Raw genomic sequence first — 21,211 nt, 5'->3', positions numbered from 1 at the left:
AGAAGAGAAGAGAAGAGAAGAGGAGAGGAGAGGAGAGGAGAGGAGAGGAGAGGAGAGGAGAGGAGAGGAGAGGAGAGGAGAGGAGAGGAGAGGAGAGGAGAGAGAACGGAATTACTATGGAAGGGAAGCAGAGCGGCAGTCGTGCGTGGCGATTGTAAGGGCTCGAAAAGGAACGAAAGAGAGAGAGGGATGGAAACGGGACGGAGAAGGATGGAGGGAAAACTGGCCTCCCCCTGAACGTGCAACTGGTGGAATGCCGGTTGAATAAACCGACTCTGCACCCCGTCGCCGTTGGCACTCGATTCTGAAGTTTACTTTTGAGAAACTCATTCCTTCACGCATCGTGATTCACTTAATCGCAAATTCGAGTAGTCCTCTTTTTTTCTTTTCTTTTGTCCGAACTTGCATTTTTTTTACTGTTTATTTTCTCTGCTGAACAAATATTATACCGATATTATAATTTCCCATTTCCTAACATTGTAATTCTTATGAAGGCACATAATTTATAATAATTATATATATATGTACGTTATTATTATTTATATTGATGAGTAGAAAATTACAATATCGATGTAATGTTACTGTTTGTGTTTAGCGAACAGTTGGAACGTAATAAAATTAAAAAATACCTTTTTTCCTTTTTTATTATGATAGAAAAAAATGTTCAGATTATTATTATTTACATTATTAAGTTTAATGAAATATTCAAATTTGTGTAACTAGGAGGTCTGTTCCTTTTAGCTAAAATTCTTGCACGGTTCATCCTTCTTCCTTTTCTTTCCACAGAGAAACAGAGAAAAAATGTACCGTACAAGAAGTTCAAAAAGAATAGGCCCACTATTATTCTTCTTTTTTTCTTTGACCGGACCATGCAATTTTCTTTGCAACATGTGTCTTTGCAACATGTCCTTTTGATCTTTAAAGGGAGTTTATTTTTTTAATGGCTTTTCTTAAGTAAGATTTATTATAATTTATTCTTTTTTATTATTTCCTTGCCTCCAAATATGATACTGTTTCAATGCCACTACAATGGCTTCCCCATCCCAAACGTTAAATTCGGATTGTCATTGAGGTCTAATAAAATTTCGAAATGCAGGGTCAAAGTTATCTTTCGAAAGATGCGATCAACTTGGCGTACGCAATCGAATTCTCTCGCGGTGCGACATAACGTTTGCATAGTCTGCATAGGATCCGGGCAATGTAGTGACTCACGCTGGCGATACGATAGCGTCCCCCATATATTGCATAACCTGAGTCGGTCGTTCGGGTTTCATGAATGTTTCGCTTCAACGTTTATGAGCTCGACTTGTTCATATTTTTCAAAAGCATGCGTTGCACAAAACAATCCTGTGAATCTTGAAAAAATCTTTTTAAGTTCCCAAACTAAACGCAAACTTTCAACACTGCAATAAAGTGACAACATATATTCATATATGTTAATCTATAATACGTTTTGCAGATTAACATCGAATATATGTCCTTAATCGCAATATACGTAGTTTCTTGAATAATTACGAAACGCAATAAAGCATTTAATTACGCAATAAAATATCACTAAAATTTCTTATTTTGGATTGAAAAGAAATTAAACCCGATAATTTCTAAATGTATTATTGTTTTTTCATGTATTCTTTCTGTTGATTTTTTTTTTAGAGAATTTTAATAAGATTATTATTAAATTATAAATAAATCAGAGCAGTCACTTTTTCTTATTGTAATTGATAAATGATAGTTTTTTTTATCAGCATTGTTATAAAAAAAAAGGAAGAAAATACGCATTTATCATCTCGCAATTTGTCTTTTATTCCAGAGGAAGCACGGAAAGCCGGAAGCAGCGTATTGGTGCACTGTCAAGCTGGTGTGTCGCGCAGCGCAACAATTGCGATTGCTTACATAATGCGACACAAAGGCCTGTCGATGGTGGAGGCGTACAAACTGGTGAAGAACGCGCGCCCGATCATCAGTCCGAACCTGAACTTCATGGGTCAGCTGTTAGAGCTCGAGCAGGGTCTGCGGGCGTCCGGTGACGTCGCCAACTCTGCGCCAGAGGAGCCCACGACGACGATGGTAACGTCAACGACAACGACGTCGACGTCGACAACGGCGACGACGACGACGAGTAGTTGTCACCAGTGCAGGTGGAGTCATCAGCCTAACAGCGAGGAGGTGGTCACCTCTGGCTGCAGTGTCTGAGACCACGCTCTTCTCTCGTATCTTCTTCTTCTGGTCTCTCTTGAGAGTACTGGATCGTCGGCGATGGCGTCGGTATGTCGCGAAGACGCAAACATATCCCGAGAGAGCGAATGTCGATGTCCTTCCTGCGTTTCTTCGCGACAAGTCTGGACGATAAACGAATGCAGTTCGCGAGATCGCCGATCACCTGAAGATACTGGATTCAATTATAGGAAGATTCTGCAAATATGAACAATGATGCCCTCGGTATCTTTTCTTGATATCCCGAAACGCGGAATTTTCCCAATCTTCGCGTCGCACAATATTTAAGTTGTCACGTTTTTCAACTCAGGCTCTTTAGCCTAGAAATTATCGGCTCTTAAGTTTTTTTGTTTTTTTTTTAGAATTAATACATTTTTTCCTGAATTCCGTGTCTTCGGGATGACCATTCAATTAAAAATGGTGAAGTCAAACTGCCGAACTGACAAATCGTGACTTATTAAGGGACTCGAAGAGATACAAATGTGTGAAGACAAATACATCGTATTGTTATGAAAATTTTGATTTCTCTCTGTGGATGATTAAATTATTATATTTCCTATATATTCTTTAGTGCCAATGGAAATTAGTCCGTATGCTTCATGTGCATGAATCAATTTGTAAACGTTATGAATGCGATGTGCCTTCTTCACACATAATATATCTAAGAAAAAAAGATAGTTACGGGTTAGATTCTCTGCGGAGAGACAAAATATATGGTAGGGAGCGTATTTCACATAAAAAGAATTCAACCACGCTCGCTTCCAGCTTCGATAACGAGCAACAGTGCGTCGCGATTATTTATTTTCGAACGACGTTCGTGCGAACAGTGAACATAACTTGTACTTACGACACACAGTGTTCCATAATACGCCTGGTCGAGTCAATAGGAAGGCAAGTAAAATGTACAGAATGCTCGCTTACGAGTTTCTCATTAAACGATTGACTATCGTCTAGTAATGTTTATGCAAGAAAATGCAAGGAAGGAAGATATGAAATCGGAAGTGACTGTTCCAATGATTAATTATAGGCAGCTTACAACATTGATAGAAACTCAGGACAAAACATTGAAAATTTGTTTCTGATGCTGATCATTAGAAATTTCTGAGTTTCTATTAGAAAACTATTAAACGTAATTATTCATGAATAATAGTATTGCTCTCTTACGAAATCTTCAAACTTCGAAGGTGTAATCTTTGTATATTAATGTGAGAAAACAGATTAAGCCAGCACGCACAAAAAGCAAATGAATCAAAATTGATAAAAATCAAAGTTCTTTAATTTTCCTACTTCCTAGACATAATACTTTTTCAATGATCAACTAGTAAAACTTGCGCTTGCCTCTCAATTGACTCCTGCAAATCTGGCATGAATTTTTAGTAGAATTATTTTTCGTATGGAGAAGATAAAATCGCCGACATGTACAGGGTGTCACGAGGATAACATTAGAGATTCTAGTCTCCTGACTAACAATAATGCTTTTGCAGTAATAGAGTCTCATCTCAGGTAATTACTTCCGGTATAATGTACTTTAAGTCATGTTATGAGAACAATTCAATTAATTTTCAATATCGGATCGATGAACGTGAAATGTGATAGAAACACGTTCGAAGGAATTTGGTTTAGAGACCTATTCTGATGCAAAAACAATATTCCAAGAGAAATATATTTTTATAATATTATAGCTGTGTTTTCAGCTGGCATTTTATTTTGTGTGGACAAATAAAGGATTATTTTGTATTATTTTCAAAAATTTTTATTTAGACTGGAATATATTATTTAATAAAATATAAAATGTATACGATTATGGCAAAGAAAGCAGAATTTTTTTCCGAGTACGCGCAATTCTGCTACTAATACAATATTGCTCATAAGTATTTGTCCATTTACTAAACTTGTTAATTACAATATCATTATTATACATATATCAATATGCAATATTATAGAAATATTGTAGAGATGGAATTAAAAAATTCCAACAAAACAGCAACATTGTAATCAAAGAAATATTTCATCAATTTTTCCATACTGTATGAATATTTTCCCCAAGATATAAAGATAAGAATTTTTACCTTAAAAATCTTTTTATCTAACAGTAATGTAATCGATGCTTTATTATTTTATTCTAAAATAAAATATCATATTTTTATTCTAAAATAAAATAAGATTGTCTCTATATTTAGAATATAAAATGTGGTAGGCAAATACTTCCGAGCTGTAAGTGTATTTCTTCTCTCGAGGCACCCTGTACATTAGCATCATGTAAAATGGAATGTTAATTTATAATGATGAGTCTTATATGGAAGAAAGGAACTGTTTATTAAGTAAAATCGAAATGATAACGTTAACAATTATATCGATTATGCCGATAAATTAAAAAATGATGATGAGAGAGAGAGAGAGAGAGAGAGAGAGAGAGAGAATGCTAAGATGTAGGAAAGAACAATAGGTATAATAAAACGTATCGATCGAGACTATAAATCGAGAGCGAGGGAGTTCGCCTGTCCGCGTCTGCATTTTCGATTTGCGACGCGATTGATATTTGATAAAGAAGAAATAATAAATAATATATCGTTCACTGAGAATAGCTTAGTTCGTTAAGCTCCCTTAGCATTTAAGGATCTGGTTGAGATCCAACCATCGTGATCTAGTCGTTGTTGGGATGATGATACGTACGATGATGCGAATGAGACGAGCACGTGAAGCGTCAAGATGCTCTTGTAATTTACGGTAACCGGAAGAGTAATCTGCGCAAGAATAAATTGCGCAAAACGTATGTAATTATTAGACGGTAAGATACAAGGAATTCTTTTTGCAAAGATAGGAATTGAAGGATTAGTTTCTGTTGTTTGTACATGAGCGCTCCATGCACATTTGTTCAGACAAATTGCTCTTAAATATACGACCAAACACGATGCAAGCGAATGCTCCAAAGTGAAGGTGCGTCAATTTTTACAGCTCAGTTTGCCATGGTAGACGAGAATTACTGCCATGCAAACAACGATCTCGCGGTTCGATCAACGAAATATCACGTGGTCGTGGATGGCGCCTTGTTAATGACTTAATTACAGCCGACAATAACTTCGTGATGAAGCTAATATCGCGAATCGCGGGAGGAGAGTTGCGAATGAATGACGATGGAAAGAGAGAACCAAGTTCCTTAGGATTTTGTCTACAAAACGACGAATTCGGTTAATTAATTCAATCTTGAAACAAAACGGTACATATCAGCGAAGCGTTGCCTTGCGATGAACGACAGAGAACTGAGAAAAAAAAATAGTCGTAGAGGCGCACGGTGTAGACAATTAAACGATATATACAATTAGTTACCTTGCCAGCGATGCGGAAAAGAGATGATTGATATAATAGAAGCGTAGTACCTGTTGCATCACAAAGTGTGCATGTGTTTTATCGAAACACTGGCAATAATCAGTACGACGATTTGCGATAAATCACGGAGTTTTTCATTAATCAAACGGCAACGTAATCAAAACGGTTAATTAATCAAACGTTTCAGTCTTCGAAACGCGATTTGTTTCTCCCTTGAAGCTCTTTGTAGCGAATGGACAGAACTGGAGAATAAATCAGATTTTCAATAAAAAATGCACTTGTTAATACTTTCGCTCATTTTGTCGATCTTTCTATTCATCGACAAAGCTCATTTTTTAAAAGCTTTTTTCAGTTCTGATTTAATTTCCAGTTTCATTTACATTTATTTTTTATTGCATATCTAATAATTTATTCATAAATTTTACTTGAATTTTATTTAATCTTCGAAATTCAATCGACATTTTTGCAATAACTGCTAATTAAAAAATTATAGTCTACTTAAAAGGCTTTAGAAATTATTTTAGAAATTTAGTATCATACCCTGAAAAATGTTCTTTCGCAATTAGTATCATACCCTGAAAAATGTTCTTTCGCAATTAAATAGATACGTTTGTCGTATAAATACAATCAAACTGGCAATATTTATTGCACGTCGTCGTATCTTTTTATTGTTAATAAAAGATGCGTGCGAAGGGCCGCTTGCCCTTTCGAGATGTTTGCGCCTTTTGGAAGTATCTTCTTGCGAACCAATCGATATTTCTCTTTAAATGCGACATAAAGTATTTTAACAAAGTTTTATACAACGTTTTGGAAAATTACACGTCGTAAAGCTTTACGGTCGAACAATTTCCGGGGTCTTTTAATGGAATAAGTTGCGATAACGGGATATATAAAAGGATTTAAAGCGTACATTTCGAAAGGATAAGAGCAAAGGGCGAACATATAAAGAAATGGGGATGGATTTGAAAGGGAGACCCCAAATGTGTATGATCGGATCCCAACGATTTGTAATGTACAGCTACGTAGTGATTAGGAAACATTAGCGTAAAGATGTAACTATATTGCGTATGTGCGTGCAAGTATTGTATTATATTAAAAATTTATTTAGTTATTTTATGAATAAAAAATGCAAACTCTTTTTGCCGGTTCACATTGGGGACTGTTTCAATGCCACATTTCCGCGTACGTCACTGATCGCACGAGTCTCTATCTTATCTCACTTTAAACCACACAATTTTAAATGGAAATTAATTGAAAAGGAATTATTCATGCAAAATGATTACATCAATGAGTGTACAGAAAAACAAATGCAAGAAACTTTCCTTTGTTTTAAATGAGCCTTTACTTATTTTTACGTCGGAAAGAACAAAGACTGAAGTACGATAAATCATTGAATGGCTGGCAATAAAAGTTTTTCTTTAAACAATTTTACATATTCTCGTTACATTGTCCCGCGTATTACATACAAGTTCATCGCGGAAATTTCTTCTAATCAAATGCATTGTTATAGAATTATCTGCGTGTTTATATGTACATAGAACTTTGTACGCGGCTCGTGGTATAATAATAATATTAATAGTAATAAAATAATAAAATAATTCATAATCTTACATTATCATGTGTTGCAAGTGTAAAATTTACATAGAACGTCCATTCTTAATTATTACAATAGAAAACGGATTAAGTTGTTTATGTCATAATCGGCACTTTCAATGTATATCTGTTGTTATCTAGCTTTAGCTTGATTGAAAATATATCGAAACAAAAAATGGCAATTAATCGGCAATAAAGATAGCAAATATATTAATAATAAATGTACGATTTGTGTCTGCGACTGAAGCTCTGCAAGTGATTTAATCGTCACAATATCTTTACAAGGTCGAGAATTGCTATTGCTTTTTACAAAATGTAACTTGCATTGTAGCTTGCAAAGACATATATTTATACTTTCCGCAGCTAACTGTGATTAGAGAATTATCTGTTTACTTATAATGACTCAATTTGTGATACGCACTAGTTAGGTTTACTCTACTTAGGTATATTTTCCTTATTGCCTAGGATGATCCATAAATCATGCATCAGAGAGAAAAATCAATTATCACGCAATGCAAACATTCTTTTAGTTTTATTAAACTAAATATCTAAACTTTATCACTATCAATTTAAGTTTTTTTTAACTTTCATTACAAGCTAATTCGCATTTATTTTAAATTCTCAGCCTTTTATTACAAAAAAATAGGACTCAACATAATGACAATATGTGATTCTCGGTTATCTTACAAGTTCATAGCCACCAATAAGAGGAAAAAGAAGCATGACAAAAAAATTTTCCTGTGTAATTTTCTTTCTCTTTTAAACTTTACTTTTTATAAAAATTGAAAATATAAACCTCATTCGTACATAAAAAAAACTTAAAAAAAAAATTCATTAGAGGAAGAATAAACTCATCCTTAAATTATTTTATATCATATCAAATAAAAGATAGCATACAATATATCATAAAAACGATTATTTAGTACATACAATTTTTACTTTAATAAATTTGATAATTTTCCAAAAATCCAAATGTAACGAATAGATTCTATTAGTTTAATGCTCAATAGAGAAAGCATTAAATCATTCTTTAATTATTTTGCATTTTATATTATATAAATATACAGATATATCACAATATCAACAATGATTAAAATAGTTAACATAATACCGGATTTTCAGTCATTCAGCCAATGGCTGCTGCGAATCTCCTAACAATCAAAAAATTAGGATACGATGCAAAAATTAAATTTCCGTAGGACAAGAAAATCGTTTTTGCAAATGAAAGAGAAATACTAAGAATAATGATCAAGGGATCAGCAAGGTGCGCGACTTATGGCTCATCCTGCAGCTCGGCGATTATCGTAAAGAGCAAAGAGCCAAAAAGGCGTGATCTTTATTACACGAAGAGAATTAGTTGCTGGCTAATGCGGCCATTGCGCGAATCAGCGTAGCATTCTCCTCGCGAAGTCGATCTCGTTCCAGGGTCATCTCATGCTGTTGCTTTAAAAGACGAGCCTCAAGCGCCATTATTTTATGGTCCCGATCTTCTAGAAGGGATAGCAGCCTTCTATTTTCCTCTTGCGCTCGTTCAATTAGCTATAAATCGTATTTGATTATCGTATTGCCAAGCTATACGATTATAATCAATATAATAGAAAATAGACTCAGAGAACAAAATTTCGAAATGTGTTTCTTTCGTAAAAAGTTAACTTAGTTTATGCACGCGATTTATGATGGAAATATATTACTTCCATCATGATGCGATTACACATATTTTGTCTTAGGTTATTAATGACTCACTTCGTGCGGGTTGTCGCCTGTTGGCGTTGGTAATCGCGGTCTTACAGTCGTATTAACAGACGTTTGTGGTTCATGATTGCCATGGTCCGATTGATTAATGCTATCGGACTGATTGAGAGAATCGAATTCTTCATCGTCGGCCTCCAAATCAGAATGACTAAAATGCAAATGTCAACGATCACATGTAAATTATATTTCATTTATCGCATAGATATTAATTATTAGTTTCCATTAGTATCATTTATGCCAATATTTATAAATCGCATTAGGCACGACCATCGATGCAAATACAAAGAATATTGCAATTATAAATATTGTATTTTATTATGTGTTCTAATTTTAGTATAAATATAAATATATGTTACTTATTTATTTAAGAGTTTTTAAGAGAATCTTGTAACATTGGTATAGTAAGCATATACAATAAGATTTTACAAGTAAATATCTAAATAAAGATAATAATTATTATTTAAAGTATTCGTAATAAATTGTATATAAACGAGATAAAAAATATTTCATATGATTTTTATTCGCACGACTTAACACATTTTTTATTCTGAATTATTCATTTTATAGTGATTGTAATCAAATTTTTCAAAATTTTATTATATTCAATTTATGCTAAACAAAAAAAAACGAGTAATTATTTTTTAACTATTGCATAATAATATAAACTTACATAACGTGGCTGTTAAATAAATTTCTTGTTAATAAAAAAAAATTAGACTTCTCAATCTTTTTGTTTCAAGATCAATTACTTTGTGCATTATATCCTTTGTATTGCAACAAGTCTTTTAAATTTTAAATTTCATTTTTGTGAATTACTTCATTATGTTACTATTACTGTTTTATGTTAATGTCAATATATATTTGGAACATTATCAATTGGGAATGCACTTGGGAATATAGGTTTTAGAAAATATATTCGATTAAATAATTTATTAGTTGATTAATTAAGCATTCTATTAGCTCTATCGTACTTCGTACAGGTCGTGCCTAATCATGGTTTTTCCGATACGATGCAACGCACTTACCAACTGTATCTAACTATACATGACCTGTATGAAGTACGGTAGTGCCTAGAAATCAGTTATAATTAATTAAAAAAAGTAATTAAAGATAACTATTGTACTATACTGATTTCCCAATTATCATTAATTACATGTGAATCTGGGTGAAATACCTTTTATTTCGCCTTTGTGTGTATATTCTGGCATTCCGCTCCTGCAAAATGCATGTTTATAAATAATTTTAAAATATCAACTTCGTAAGAAATCCTAATAAAAATTCTAGCTTGCTGCTGCTTTTATATTTTTTTTTTGCTTGGCATGTATCATTACATATATTGTTAGTTTCAAGAAAAAAGTCATTATTCGGAAGTGTATTTAAAAGTTCGCGTTTCATTGAAACTTCTGTTGTGCAATTTTAGTTGCAACTAAATTATTTCGAGAGTCGGAAATTGATTTTTTAACAGTAATGACTTTTTCTTAGATTGTAACTACAATACACAAAATAAATAATAATTTCTAATAATAAATTAATTACATCATCTATTTGTAATTATAGATATAGATATGTATGCGTAGGGAGAATATAAAATATAAAACTTAAATTTCTCTTTTTCTCTCAACTTTTGAACACAAAGAAATAGAATAACTGTATAGAATAACTGTGTGTCAACTAATTTCGGTCTTCTCATACGAATTTTTTCCAATGTGCGCATTTGTCGGAACATTCTGCATAAAAAGTAAAAAATGGAATTGACTGCACTTACTTCTATCAATTCGTGATCAAGAAATTCATTGTGATGCGTGTTGTGCTTAGTTTCAAGGCAAGTGCCGCTAAGCTCTTCTTCGTCTTCCCCCGTACTACCTCCAGTGCTCTGAGAAATTATGCGTTTTACCAAATGTCCGAGATATTTTTACAACATTTAAATATTCAAAAATAATGAGCTATATCCCATAAGTAATGCTAAACTTGTCATTATAATTTGTGAAAAATTTTAACTTATTTAAATTAACATTTTTATAATTGTAACTACAAAAAGTTATCATAACTTAACGGTTTTATTGAGACTTTTTGTCATGATTTGAAAGATAATAGTTTACTTTCATCTACGGACTTTTTGCTAATACATGAGATTAATTTCTCCCTAAAAGCTTAGTAAGCAAAAAAAAAGCAATTTTCGATTTAATTATCAAAGATTTTAGTTAAAATGCTAAAAATCTAGAATTTAATTCTAGATATAAAAGAATAAAATTGTGTATGTGTGTGTATCTGTATAAAAATTTAATAACTAAAAAAATCTCAAAACTTCAAAAAACTAGAAATATAAGATTGTAAGATGCAAGATTTCAATGTGTATCCAGAAGTTCAATAATTCACAAATCCGCAGCTCAATATAAAAACTCAATAATTTTGAAGACCAAATAGAATTAAAAAATTTTTTCAAAATTCTCTCTAGAAACACTATTATTATTATAATTGCCGTTATAATTTGATTGGTTACTTATGGGCTGATTGATGATAATAATGGCGAACCTCTGTCGACGGTAAATGTACGACTCCTGTGCTACGCCGTTTTTCTCGCAGTTTCCGTCGATCACGTTGCTGCTTCCCCTTGTTAATATGCGTTGGCCTATGCAAACAGGATACGACACTAAAGACACTAGAACCAGATCCAGAAAGTATATTAGGCAATTACGTAAAGTTCCGTGCATCAAAGATGCTGTTAGCTAATGGACACTCCAAGCGCGACAATAAGTTTCTATTGGTTTTCTATCAGTTTTGTAAGCGCATGCGATCGCGATTTACATACCGGCCGGTCACACGTTTATCCTGTTTCCTTATTATGGGTTTACTCTGAGGATTTTCATGTTCAGGCGGAAGCACAGGATTGGTGTCGTAAGCGCCTTGTGATTCCTCCACATCGGGTGTATTCTCTGCAAATAGAAGGCATCGGAAGCAATTAGGTTGATAATCAGATTTATAAATCTGATTACGCGTGATTTCTTGAATTGTCTTTTTATTGAGCCAAATCATTATTAAGCATTTATTCATTCATATTCATTATTATTATATATAGAATGACTCAAAAGCTATTAGCATTAATAACTGCTCCAATAAAAATAGCTGTTTAATTATTTATCACTTCATGCTATACGAAATAAAATTTGAACATATTTTCTTAATATTAAATATGTATTAAGAACAGGTCCTTTTTTGTTTAATTTTTAGATACATAATTTAAAAGTTTGCAAAAATTCACACATATACATACACGCGCATACGCGCGCGCGCATACACACATATTTATTTATAAATAAATAAATAAAAAAAAAATATATATATATATACTTTTGAGGCTTTCACAAGTATTTATTATTATTCAAAGATGTCAGAGGGTTTGCGAGTTATCGCGATGTCGTGATCCATTGCTAATTGAATTAGCAATGGATCACGACACGATAACCCGCAAACCCTCTAGTACCTTTAAAAAATATATATATTTAAATCAAATAAAAACGTTTATTAGATTTAGATTTATTGTTTATCATGCATTATATATATGTTTAAAATTTGTTCAAGTTTAAACAAGCAGATTATCAAAAATCTTAAATCGCATGTTCGTAGATACTTCCGCAACACGTACTTTGAAAGCTTATGGAAGATACATCTCCTGTCCTCGCCGGACCCACCCTGGCCCTAGCAGTCCTGATCCTGGATCTCCTGGACGTTAACTCGAAATCGTTGTCGAAGTCTTCCTGGCTGACGGAACTAGACGCCATGCCGGTAATATCGCTGCAATGCAAAACTCCAGCTTGTAACGCGTATTCATCGCGCGCTCGCAGGACATAAGCAGCACTACCCGCCGTAAGAATGTGCGTGTCGTGCAAAGACGAAAAAAAATGTGTCCTTACAAAAAATACCTGGACATCTGAACAAAGGGTAGGTTGTGACGTGCGCGATACCTGCGGGAGGGCTTGGTCTCGTTCCGTGCGGGTGTCCGTGAAGTTTAATAGCACTCGATCTATGCTACTGTCTCGTGGGACTCTCGTCTGAGAAAAAGGGAGAGGAGGAGAAGTCGAGAGGACAGTATTTTTGAAAAACGAAATTATGAGGAGAGAAACGAAAGAACACAAAAAGAGAAAGAAAAAAAAATAAAAAGAAAAGGAAGACGCAACATGCGCAGGTAGTAAAATCCGTAATAATCGGAAACGAGATAATCGAGGGATCACCTGAGATGGTCCTCCGATGCCGATCCGATGACTCACTCTGATGACTCTGATGATCCGAACAAGGAATTGACAGCTGTCAGTCGATGTGAACGATGACCATAAACATTGGCCGGAACAGGCGCATAGCTGGAGCGTGGCCGCGAGATCGGTGTATCGATCGTCGTGCTCGTGACAGGTAAATTGGAACCAAGGAAGCCGTCTCGGCAACAATGTTTGAAGTCCACTGTCCGGCTGCGATTCACCGTCGACTGTGGGGTTCGTGGAATTGCTGCGAGAACCACTGATGATCGCAAGTAAGTAGTAACTGCTATGCTCTCTTTGCTTGTTATTCACTGCGCTAGGCCAAGCTGCCCCCACCTTTGGCGTAAGCACGATGCGTAGTATGTCAGGTGACAGACAGCACGGAGACTGGGAATGCGTTCGGAAAACACAGCCAATGCGATCACTTCAGTCACGGACGTAACGTAAGTTGAGAACGGACACAAGAGCTGACAGAGATGTATAGAGAGAAAGAGATATTTGAGACTTTATACTCGTCTTTCTCTCTTCGATTGAAGAAAGAGAAATAAGATCAGAGTGTATTCATAGTCTGTTCTTATTAACACGTCTTAAATAATATCTTAATTAAGTATTATTTATACTGTAATCTGTAAGAATTGACCAATCATAATCGAATGAGAGGAGAATAATCGACTATGATTGGTCAATTCGTACAGATTACGACCAGTATAAACGATACTTAGCACTGAAACACTACCGTGTCTCCTGATCCTTTAAGATGCATGTGATCTGTTTTGACGCTAAAAGTGAGCGTTGAGCGTAAAAAGGCACCTTAAAAATCGATTATATATGGATATCGGCTTAAAAGAGAGAGCTCAAAGGGAGAGAGTGGCAATTGCATCACGTGTTCAATCAGAACGGGGATATCAGTTTTTTCCAATCTCTTTCATGCTTATGGAGCTTTGATGCTCGCGTCCAATTAGAGGTAACGGGTCACGTGATGCAGTTGCTAGGTTGCTACTCTCTCCCTTTGAGTCTCTCTAGAACGACCGCCAAGATTTGTTCTTCTCGTTTAGCATTACTTTCTCTAGTGAGCATTGCCGTGATCAATTTCACATGTCAGCTTGTTTGATCAATTCACACTACGTCTATGGTTCGAATGACTATTTACTGCTGCCAGACGCAAAATGATCAATAAACGACTGCATTCAGAAAATTCAGTGCCATTTTGTTCTCATTTCGTAAAATGACTATAGCGATGAAGGTATAAAAACAATATATTAGGTGTTGGAATTAATTCGTAGCGTTTTTTAATGAAAGAATGTTATTTATTTCACATGAGCATTAAAAAATACATTAATGAAAGTACTTCCCATCACTTGTAAAACGCTACGAATTAATTCCAACACCTAATATATTTTTTAAATATTAATTAAAGATTTAATTTTTTTGTTTGCAATAAATGTGTTTTTGTTTGGTAATTAAATGTTTTCGTTTAATTAGCAAAAGCTAACATATTGACAGATAAACTTAATCATGATTATTAAAATTTTTTATACTGTTTTTGCATTCCTCCTTTATTTCTCTTCCTTTATGAGTTTTACATATAATAATACACATAAATTTAAAATAAATTCATTCGTACAAAATTTATTCTTTTTAATAAAAATATGAGAAATAATATTAGGTGTTGGAATTAATTCGTAGCGTTTTTTAATGAAAGAATGTTATTTATTTCACATGAGCATTAAAAAATACATTAATGAAAGTACTTCCCATCACTTGTAAAACGCTACGAATTAATTCCAACACCTAATATAATTCGGTAAAAAATTGTTTATACATGAATGTAAATATATATATATTATATTGTATGTATAAACATATATAAATATTCATAAATGTATAATCATATATGATATGTCCATACATGTTCATACATACCTCTCTCTTTCTTTTGTAAAATTACTTTTTAGTGTAAAATACTTTTTAGTGTAGAAATAATAATAGTAATGTGAAAACATAACAAAAGTAATTAAAGAGATAATTTTTGCATTGTTTGTTTCAGAAAAAAACAAATTTAGAAAAATGTAAAAAAAATTGCTCATACACAATTATGCATAATTTTATACATATATAATTATACAAATAATTTTTTCATATTTTTTCAAACTTGATTTTTTTCTAAAACAAAGTGTGAAAATTATCCTTTTAATTATTTTTAATGTTTTCATATTATTATTATTATTTTTATTACACTAAAAAATAATTTTATGAAAGAAAAGGTAGATGTATGAAACATGTATAATGTAATGGACTTATTTCACATATGATTATGCATGTTTATATTGAGTGTATCTGAATTAATATCCATACAGTGTTATTCATAATAAAAAACTGAGTCAAAAAGTCCTCTACCATTTTGCAATTTTTACAATAGTTGACAAGATACTAATTTCTAAAGATTGCCAAATAAAGGAATAAAATTTGTATAAGACAATTTTAAAATATCTTTAACAGTGTTCTTTGTCAAATATCTTGAAGATGTTTTTTAAAGAACTCTCAAAGATATCTTAAAGTTGTCTTATACGTCGATTTTAGACATTTTGCTCATTGGGTGACTAAAAAAAAATATTGCAAAAATTATAAAGTGATAGAAGACTTTCGATTCAGTTTTTTAATTAGAAATAGCACTATATGTGTATTAGTGGATGTTATTTTAGATACACCCTGTATATATTATTAATAAATAATTATATATATTTATGTATGAAAAATTTTTTACCGAGAATAATTTTACGATCAATACAAGAAATATTGCATAATAGTATTAACATATATAATATATACGCAAAAATAAAATATTGTATATTTATGAAAAAAAATATCCAATTTATTTTGAAGAATCTTTCTTCACTGTTTACATATTTAATTAGTCATATAACATATCGATTATTAATTATTTATGAAAGTAGTTTACTTATTAGTTTATTTATATATTGTAATAAAAAATTAACAAATAACATAACATATAAATATAAATTGTTAGATGCAAAATTTATAAAGTCAAATTCAATAATTAAAGAAAAAAATATTTTAAAATCATAGAGAAAAAGAATATAAGAATATAAGAAATATTTATAATTAAGATAAATCTATTAGAACTTATTAATAAATATTGTGTTATTTAATGCAAACGTTTTTTTTACATATAATTAATTAAACGTTATAATGTCTGCTTATAAACTATTTTCAAATGATGAAATGTAAGCTATATAGATTGTATTTTTTTATCTAACAATACATATAAGAAGCTTTAGTATTACATTAGATACAATAGTTGCATTAGAAAACATTAATTTTTTTCCTATAACTAATTCTTATCAAAAAGTAAATAATTAATCTGACACAGAAATAGTTTAGATAGCTTTAAAAACAAAAAATTTATTGCTATAAAAAGCATATATTATTAAACGTCGGTTCACTTACATCGCAATATCTAAGATAACTCACGACTAATTGAATAAATTCTCGGAAAAAGTTAAAATCAATTTTTATATAATAAAAAATAAACAGAAAGCATTAATATTTCGAAGACACTAATTAAAATTTAAGAACCAAGTTCTCTTCATTAAAAAAAATTATTTGATCTTGTGTCAAAGACATTTTTAGGAAACAATAATTTCACAGAATAAATAGATAAAGATCATATTGCTTGATTAATTTCAAACAGTTTCTTTTTTTTTTTAATTTTAAAAAATCTTCGAAGATATTTCAATCAATATTTAAAAAATTAGAATTTTTAACTTTTACTTAGGAAGAAGTATATTTCAAAGAATTAAGGAGATCAAAATGGATACAATTTAGTTTGTCTACTGCCACTTTTACGATCTCCAAGAGAGTTCTTGTGACGCATATCATTCTTGTTCCTCATTCATTTGCTCAAACATTTTTTCTCAAAGTGATTTGGTTTGTTACATCGAGAGCATGTATGTCCTTGTGCAGGGCACATAGATATAGCGTGATCTTTGCCACATCTAAGGCAATTTTTTACAACAGGAATTTTACACAACCATGAGAAATGGTTCACCTTACCACATTTTTCGCACGTTTGACCAAAAGCGTGACAACGTGACTGAACGTGACTCATTCCACATTTAGTGCAGTTAGACACATATTTTCCTTTACACTTATTCGTAAAGTGATTGTATCCTTTACAATTGTCACATTGCAACCCATAAGCTGGACAATGATTTCTACTATGACAAGTACCACAGCGAACGCATTCCTTTTCAATAAGATTCAGATCAGAAGAAGACTGCGTTTGTGTATCTTCGTGATTCCTTTGCGATATTAATTTTTCGCATTGTTTCCAAAACAGTGTAATTTTATCAAGATCCAACGATTGTAAATACGATTCTAGATCTTCTCCCTTCGATTGCATAAAAATCAAAACTTTTTCCGTGAAATTGTAATTTTTAATATCTTTTATAATCTTCTCCTTCACAATGTTCACAGGATCACTATGATTGCTTGCTAGGGCAGCAAGCTGTAAAAAAAAACGTATTTGTAAATTTATATATTAACATGAATTAAAAAAGAATAAAAAGTACAAAGATAATTTTTTTACATTTTTAACATATACATAAGTAAATAATTATCATTCCTTTTAATTATAAATTCTTTTGTCAATATAATTAATATCTTTATTATCCTTTTATAAAGATGTATATGATTTCTGGATTATATGAAGCAATTGGAAAATAAAGTTTTAGCTAAATAAATATGAGATATAAATAAGTGTTAAATAAAAAAAATTATTTTTAATTTAGTATTATATTTCTACAGCCGTTTTATAATTAACTACAAAATATATATAATACATAAAAATAGAACTAATTCTATACTTATTGGGTTGTGATTTCAACATGTTATGATCGCATTTTAACAATATGCATTACAAAAAGTGATTTTCAATTTAAAATACTTGAAATTTGAAATTTTAATTTACCATCAAGCAATCAATATATTGATCGATACTTTCGCTTTTCTGCTTTTCTTTAAATCCAAAAATAAAGAATATATCTAGTTTAAGTAATACTGTTCCCAGATCTTTTGGTTGAGCGTTCTGAAAAAGATTTCTATATATTTTTTTTCCATCCGGTCCAATTAACATTAACAATATAACTGTCCATTGATTCTTATATATTTCTTTAGCATCTTCTTTCTGCAGAAAAGATAAAAAATTCTGTTTCCACGCACACCAACTTCTACCGACGTTACGTTGTACTGTGACATCTAACGGTGGAAAGTTTTGCATTTTGTTAAATATATCCAGTGTTCGAATTCCATTGTCTGTTATAAAAATAATAATGTATAATTTATATGGATCATCACATTGAAGGAATATTGCATTACTTACCCATATTTATTTTATAAATGTTTTTTTTGTTTTATTTTTTCTTATTTATTTTTATTTTTTATTTTTGTTATGTTTATCTTTCACTCAATTTTTATAGTATAATATAAATGTCAGAATAACTCTGTATGCCATATATAATTTTTTTATTGGCTTAATGAATTTCTTTATTGCTTCTTATTTTTGTTCTTACATTTATTTTATTACCTTTTATAAAAATAAAAAATGCAGTTATTGTATAACAACAAAATTAATTATATTAATTAATTATATAAATTAATTAATTGTAATTAAATATTTATGATTATATAAGAAAAATTTTTTTCTACAAAAAGAAGAGAAAGTATATGTGCAAATAGAATATATAGTTTTAAGACAGAATCAATAAATATCATTTCACAATATCTGTGTGGTAGAAATTGAAAAAATAAATGCACTTTAATAAGGAAGTTTGCCTCTTATCATTTAAAAATACATACTGCCGATAGCAATTATACGCAAAAAAATGAAGTCATATGATACCAAATCTAATCAAGACTTAAATGCAATTAATATCTATTTTCCATTATTTTTTGTACTAAAAAATGTATACTTACGAAAGTTATAAAGTACGTGATGAATTCAGGCTATGCAAATGCTGCTCGGGAATTCCCTGGAAGAGAAATACATCACACACATCACATATTACGTCACATCTTTAACTTGATTGCGTGTATTGTTTTAATCTTTATTATTGTTAATAGAATGTATTGCTACTAATGATAACTTCTTTACTTTTAAATAAATCAAAATAATTGTTCACATAAGTATTTCGCAATAGCTTTTACATCGATTGTTCATGCTGCATCCACGTTTAGTTCTCCACTAAACAAAAGAGTGTTTGCTCATTTCAACTGAGAATGGGAGCTTTATCATTTAAGCAGCGTTGCCAAGTTGATTAAAACAAAATTTTTATCACTTGAACATCTCTATACTTATAGAAATACATTCAAAAAAGAATTTAATGAATTAAATTGAATGAATGTTTGAGCTCTCATGTACAAGCATGCATGTTTCTAAAATCTCTCTATTTCATAATTTTAAATATTGCATAATTTTAAATATTGTAATTTTATTGCAATTTTTTTATCTCCAATTAATGCCTTTTGTTATAAATAATGAATTAAATTGAATGAATGTTTGAGCTCTCATGTACAAGCATGCATGTTTCTAAAATCTCTCTATTTCATAATTTTAAATATTGCATAATTTTAAATATTGTAATTTTATTGCAATTTTTTTATCTCCAATTAATGCCTTTTGTTATAAATATTAAAAATATTTATATATAATAATATTTAAAGAACATTGTATGTTTGATGAACAATTTGGTTAAAAATTTATTTCTGATCGAATCATTTCATATTTCTCTCTCTCTCTCTCTCTCTCTCTCTCTCTCTCTCTCTCTCTCTCTCTCTCTCTCTGTCTGTCTGTCTGTCTGTCTGTCTGTCTGTCTGTCTGTCTGTCTGCGTGCGTGCGTGCGTGCGTGCGTGCGTGCGTGCGTGCGTGCGTGCGTGCGTGCGTGCGTGCGTGCGTGCGTGCGTGCGGGCGGGCGGGCGGGCGGGCTCGGGAGGGTGGGCGGGCGGGCTCGGGCAGGCGGGCGGGCGGGCGGGCGGGCTCGGGCGGGCGGGCGGGTGGGCGGGCTCGGGCGGGCGGGCGGGCGGGCTCGGGCGGGCGGGCGGGCGGGCGGGCGGGCTCGGGCGGGCGGGCGGGCGGGTGGGCGGGCTCGGGCGGGCGGGCGGTTGGGCGGGCGGGCTCGGGCGGGCGGGCGATCGGGCGGGCGGGCTCGGGCGGGCGGGCGGGCGGGCGGGCGGGCTCGGGCGGGCGGGCGGGCGGGCGGGTGGGCGGGCTCGGGCGGGCGGGCGGGCGGGTGGGCGGGCTCGGGCGGGCGGGCGGGTGGGCGGGCTCGGGCGGGCGGGCGGGCGGGTGGGCGGGCTCGGGCGGGCGGGCGGGTGGGCGGGCTCGGGCGGGCGGGCGGGCGGGTGGGCGGGCTCGGGCGGGCGGGCGGTTGGGCGGGCGGGCTCGGGCGGGCGGGCGATCGGGCGGGCGGGCTCGGGCGGGCGGGCGGGTGGGCGGGCTCGGGCGGGCGGGTGGGCGGGCGGGCGGGCTCGGGCGGGCGGGCGGGTGGGCGGGCTCGGGCGGGCGGGCGGGCGGGTGGGCGGGCTCGGGCGGTTGGGCGGGCGGGCTCGGGCGGGCGGGCGATCGGGCGGGCGGGCTCGGGCGGGCGGGCGGGCGGGCGGGCGGGCTCGGGCGGGCGGGCGGGCGGGTGGGCGGGCTCGGGCGGGCGGGCGGGCGGGTGGCGGGCTCGGGCGGGCGGGCGGGTGGGCGGGCTCGGGCGGGCGGGCGGGCGGGTGGGCGGGCTCGGGCGGGCGGGCGGTTGGGCGGGCGGGCTCGGGCGGGCGGGCGGGCGGGTGGGCGGGCTCGGGCGGGCGGGCGGGCGGGTGGGCGGGCTCGGGCGGGCGGGCGGGCGGGTGGGCGGGCTCGGGCGGGCGGGCGGTTGGGCGGGCGGGCTCGGGCGGGCGGGCGATCGGGCGGGCGGGCTCGGGCGGGCGGGCGATCGGGCGGGCGGGCTCGGGCGGGCGGGCGGGTGGGCGGGCTCGGGCGGGCGGGTGGGCGGGCGGGCGGGCTCGGGCGGGCG

General features: G+C 34.7%; 3 protein-coding genes across 17 annotated transcripts in view; 1 reads left to right on the top strand and 2 right to left on the bottom strand.

The window, feature by feature from the left end:
- The window catches only part of LOC105147915 (dual specificity protein phosphatase 10), a 44,275-nt gene extending 37,584 nt beyond the window's left edge, over window positions 1-6,691 (top strand). For both annotated transcript variants that reach the window (XM_087406474.1, XM_011059287.2), the window contains one exon: window positions 1,811-6,691. In XM_087406474.1, the coding sequence (XP_087262600.1) occupies window positions 1,811-2,193 (383 nt within the window). In that variant the 3' untranslated portion in view covers window positions 2,194-6,691. The remainder of the gene's footprint in view (window positions 1-1,810) is intronic.
- A 168-nt stretch (window positions 6,692-6,859) lies between these two features.
- On the bottom strand, window positions 6,860-13,538 carry LOC105147914 (uncharacterized). Of its 10 annotated transcripts, none has more exons than XM_087406485.1 (10): window positions 13,116-13,537; window positions 12,798-12,935; window positions 12,530-12,678; window positions 11,696-11,819; window positions 11,419-11,515; window positions 10,652-10,759; window positions 10,061-10,101; window positions 9,912-9,956; window positions 8,878-9,034; window positions 6,860-8,673 (listed from the first exon to the last, which is right to left on the bottom strand). In XM_087406485.1, the coding sequence occupies exons 2-10, from the start codon at window positions 12,812-12,814 to the stop codon at window positions 8,488-8,490; spliced, it is 924 nt and encodes a 307-aa protein (XP_087262611.1). In that variant the 5' UTR covers window positions 12,815-12,935; window positions 13,116-13,537; the 3' UTR covers window positions 6,860-8,487. The 10 variants fall into 10 exon arrangements, with proteins under 10 accessions (XP_087262611.1, XP_087262606.1, XP_087262608.1 ...); XM_087406480.1 differs by having other exon boundaries at window positions 11,419-11,545; window positions 13,116-13,536; XM_087406482.1 differs by having other exon boundaries at window positions 11,419-11,545; window positions 12,807-12,935; window positions 13,116-13,536.
- Window positions 13,539-14,653: 1,115 nt separating this feature from the next.
- LOC105147947 (uncharacterized) overlaps window positions 14,654-21,211 on the bottom strand; it is a 104,645-nt gene continuing 98,087 nt past the window's right edge. Inside the window, exons 1-5 of one of the 5 annotated variants that reach the window (XM_087406475.1) lie at window positions 19,309-20,050; window positions 19,131-19,186; window positions 18,538-18,741; window positions 18,127-18,470; window positions 14,654-17,664 (exon numbers count right to left, since the gene is read on the bottom strand). In XM_087406475.1, the coding sequence (XP_087262601.1) occupies window positions 17,050-17,664; window positions 18,127-18,470; window positions 18,538-18,541 (963 nt within the window). In that variant the 5' untranslated portion in view covers window positions 18,542-18,741; window positions 19,131-19,186; window positions 19,309-20,050 and the 3' untranslated portion in view covers window positions 14,654-17,049. Of the gene's footprint in view, window positions 17,665-18,126; window positions 18,471-18,537; window positions 18,742-19,130; window positions 19,187-19,308; window positions 20,051-21,211 lie in introns of those variants that run through there. The other 4 variants (XM_087406477.1, XM_087406476.1, XM_087406478.1 and 1 more) reach the window with 4 other exon arrangements.

The sequence above is a fragment of the Acromyrmex echinatior genome, chromosome 5 (assembly GCF_024713525.1).
Source record: "Acromyrmex echinatior isolate Ae372 chromosome 5, ASM2471352v2, whole genome shotgun sequence".
Classification (NCBI taxonomy): domain Eukaryota; kingdom Metazoa; phylum Arthropoda; class Insecta; order Hymenoptera; family Formicidae; genus Acromyrmex; species Acromyrmex echinatior.
Note: the sequence above shows the minus strand (reverse complement) of the source record. Positions and strands in the feature narration are given on the sequence as shown.